This window comes from Sinocyclocheilus grahami, unplaced genomic scaffold (assembly GCF_001515645.1).
Source record: "Sinocyclocheilus grahami isolate Dianchi unplaced genomic scaffold, SAMN03320097.WGS_v1.1 scaffold1622.1, whole genome shotgun sequence".
NCBI classification, from domain to species: Eukaryota; Metazoa; Chordata; class Actinopteri; order Cypriniformes; family Cyprinidae; genus Sinocyclocheilus; species Sinocyclocheilus grahami.
This window is the reverse complement of record NW_015506801.1, coordinates 142,290-145,559: the sequence shown is the minus strand read 5'-3', so window position 1 is coordinate 145,559 and position 3,270 is coordinate 142,290. Positions and strand designations below refer to the sequence as shown.

General features: G+C 45.5%; 1 protein-coding gene across 1 annotated transcript in view; it reads right to left on the bottom strand.

The window, feature by feature from the left end:
* Nucleotides 1-486: 486 nt before the first annotated feature.
* LOC107571630 (leucine-rich repeat and immunoglobulin-like domain-containing nogo receptor-interacting protein 1) overlaps nucleotides 487-3,270 on the bottom strand; it is a 10,537-nt gene continuing 7,753 nt past the window's right edge. The window contains exons 2-3 of the mRNA XM_016257962.1: nucleotides 3,148-3,222; nucleotides 487-2,446 (exon numbers count right to left, since the gene is read on the bottom strand). Of these exons, the coding sequence (XP_016113448.1) occupies nucleotides 617-2,434 (1,818 nt within the window). The 5' untranslated portion in view covers nucleotides 2,435-2,446; nucleotides 3,148-3,222 and the 3' untranslated portion in view covers nucleotides 487-616. The remainder of the gene's footprint in view (nucleotides 2,447-3,147; nucleotides 3,223-3,270) is intronic.

Sequence of the window (3,270 nt, the reverse complement as noted above, 5' to 3'; positions counted from 1 at the left end):
TGGAGAAAAATCGTTTTGAAAGTGATCACAACGATATCGTTCCTCTGTATCGTTATCGTTATAGTTGTGGTGTGAACCATGCTATTCTTTAATATTGAGAACGATTTTTAGAACTATATCGTTATCGTTATCTTTATAGTTATCGTGCTTGGTGTGAACGGGCCTTTACTGTCATCTGCCATTTTGGAGAGTGTCACAACGCATACACACGCTTTAGTGGCAGAAGGCGTAACTCGGGGGAGAAGAATTGTATAAATTGTTATTTTTGTTTTCTTTGCTCACAAAAAGTATTCTCGTAGCTTCGCAAAATTGAAATTGAGCCACTGATGTCACATGGACTATTTTACTGATGTCCTTGCTAAGTTTCTGGCCCTGGAGCAACTTGCGTTGCTGTCTATGGGAGGGTCAGAGAGCTCTCGGATTTCATCAGAAATATCTTTATAATTTGTGTTCCAAAGAAAGTCTTACGGTTTTGGAACGACATGAGGGTGAGTAATTAATGTCAGAATTTTCATTTTGGGGTGGACTAACCCTTTCATGCATCTTACCCTCATGTTTAAGCTTATGGGAAACTGGATATCTAGTAGCACCTCAAACATCTCATGTTCTCAAGTTTTCAGATCAGTTTCATGGTGAACCTGCCCGTTTCCATCGTCGTCCGTCCGCCTCCAGACGCTGTCGCAGCGCTGCGTGGCACAAAGTCGATAGTCGCCGTGTGCTTGATCTGCCCTTTGCTCTGACTCCAGAAAAACATGAAGATGAAGCAGACGGCCACCGAGCTCAGGAACGACAGGAACCCCATGGTAACCGCGATCACCAGCGTCTTCACATCGAATGGAAACGGCTGCGATCCGTTGACCGCCGCTTGCCCAGACGCAAAGCTCCATCCTTCCAGAAAGAACGCGCCGGAGCGGTTGCGAGCGGACGCCGGAAACCCTCGCACCCGCAGGCTCACCGAGACGCTGTCGTTCCCGGCTGCGTTCGAAGCGATGCACAGGTAATACCCACTATCCTGTACTTGCGCGTAGCGCACTTCCAGAGTCCCATTAGCGAGCGTGCGAATCCGGCCCGAGCCGGTAAGAACCGAGCGTTTGGGATTCAACCAAATAATCACCGGCGCCGGATCTCCATCGGCAGCGCAGAAGAACAAAACCGTATGTCCTTCGTCCGTCCGAACATCCTGCGGCTTCCGAGTCAGAATGCGAGCTTGTCTGCATGTAAACAACCTAGGAATCTCAGCCTCCGTGAAGTCGGCAAACATCCGGCCTTGCACCTGCACAGGTGTTGCGCAAGTCGGGGCACGTCCTTTGAAGCGAAGCCACGGCCGTCTGCGCATCGCCCAAAGAAGCCGGCAATCGCACGCCCACGGGTTCCTGTCCAACCCAAGGACCTCTAAAGCAGTGACCGAATGAAACGCCGACTCCTCAAGCGTCGGCAGACGGTTCTCCGACACGTCGAGGAACCGGAACAACGCAAGGTTGCGGAAAGCGCCAGGCTCTATTCGTAGAAGCCCTGTACCGACTAGATGCAGCTCTTGGAGTCGTAGCAAATCTCCAAGAAGGTTGGAAAGGATAATAGTGATTGGGTTGTACGATAAATCCAGATATCGCAAGTAGACGAGGTGATGCAATGGGGAATACGGTACGGCGCTCAGATTGCAGTGGCTGAGCGTCAGCGACGTGAGATTGAGTCCAAACAGGCTGTTAGCGGCTAACGAGTCCAACCAAGGACAATGGGAAACTTCAAGATCGCGCAAACGTCCCAACTGCCGGAAGGAGTTGTTGGGAAGCGTCGTGAGTCCGAGTCGGCATAAACGCAGACAGACTATTCCGGAGAGCCTCGAAAACGCTTCGGTCGGCACCGACGTCAAGTTGCATCGGTCGAGGTTTAGCTCCTGCAGATCGGAGAGACCGTCAAAAGCGCGGTTTGAGATAAACACCAGATCGTTCTCACTGGCTTCCAGCTTCTGGAGAGACGGCATCTCGCCAAACATATCATCCAGGAGCACCAAGATCTCGTTCCGGCTGACGTCCAGGAACTGAACGCTGCGGAGGCCGGAGAAGGCTCCGACTGGGATGATCTTTAGATGGTTGTGGGATAAATTCAGCACGACGAGATTCCGCAAACCGGCGAAGACTTCGACTTCGATCGCTGTTAGTGCGTTATCGCTGAGGTCCAGCTCGCGTAACTGCGTCAGGCCAGAGAACTGTCGCCTTGATAGAGTCTTTAAGAGGTTGTTGGTTAAGTTAAGCGACAGGGTGTTGTCAGGAACGCCCGCGGGAACGGAAGACAGTTGTCTTGATGAACAGCTCACTATCAGGAGCTTTGGCAAACAGTCGCAGCGCTGAGCGCAGGGCGCTGATAAAGCCACGCCCACTACCCACTGGAGGACCACCCACCAGTACAGCCTCCTCCAATCAGCAGCCACACACATCTGGAGACCCGCCTACAACGGGAAAGATCATAGATTCAACTTTTTGTTGCATAACAAATTAGTACAAATTAGTTAATTCAATTTATTTTTGTAAATTTAAAAAAATTATAAACTATGCGTGCTAATAGAAAATCTCAACATCACAGATGATAGAGCTTCAGGACTTATAGTGTTAAAGAAATATTGTTAATACTATAATTTAACATTTTTGTTACTTTGAAATAAAGCAAAACTGTAACATAAGTAAATGTTACTGGAACAAAAATATTTACAAAAAAAAAAACATCCTTGTTTTATTTCAGCTTGTCAAGGCAACATTTGTCATTTTTATTTAGTTTACCTTGATCTACTAAAATAATTAAAACTGTATATTAATAATTATTTAAAACACAACAAAATTACGATTAATCGCATCCAAAATAAAAGTTTTTGTTTACATAATATATGTGTGTACTGGGTATATTTATTATGTATATATAAATACACACACATACAGTATATATTTTGAAAATATTTACATGTATATATTTATATTCATATAATTTATATTATATATAAATATATTTAATATACAAATATAACATTTTTCTTAAATATATACATGTATGCGTGTAATTATAATTACATTAATTTTTACTTATAGCTATTCCATCCATGTCTATAGCCTGAAAAATCACGTATGTCACAAATCACAAATCTTTGCAAACACTCACCAGCTGGCCGAGGAGCTGCTGCTTCTCATTACCAACAATTACTAAAGAAAGTCTCGCTGATCGCCTGCTCACAGCCTAGAGAGAGAGAGAGAGAGAGAGAGAGAGAGAGAGAGAGAGAGAGAG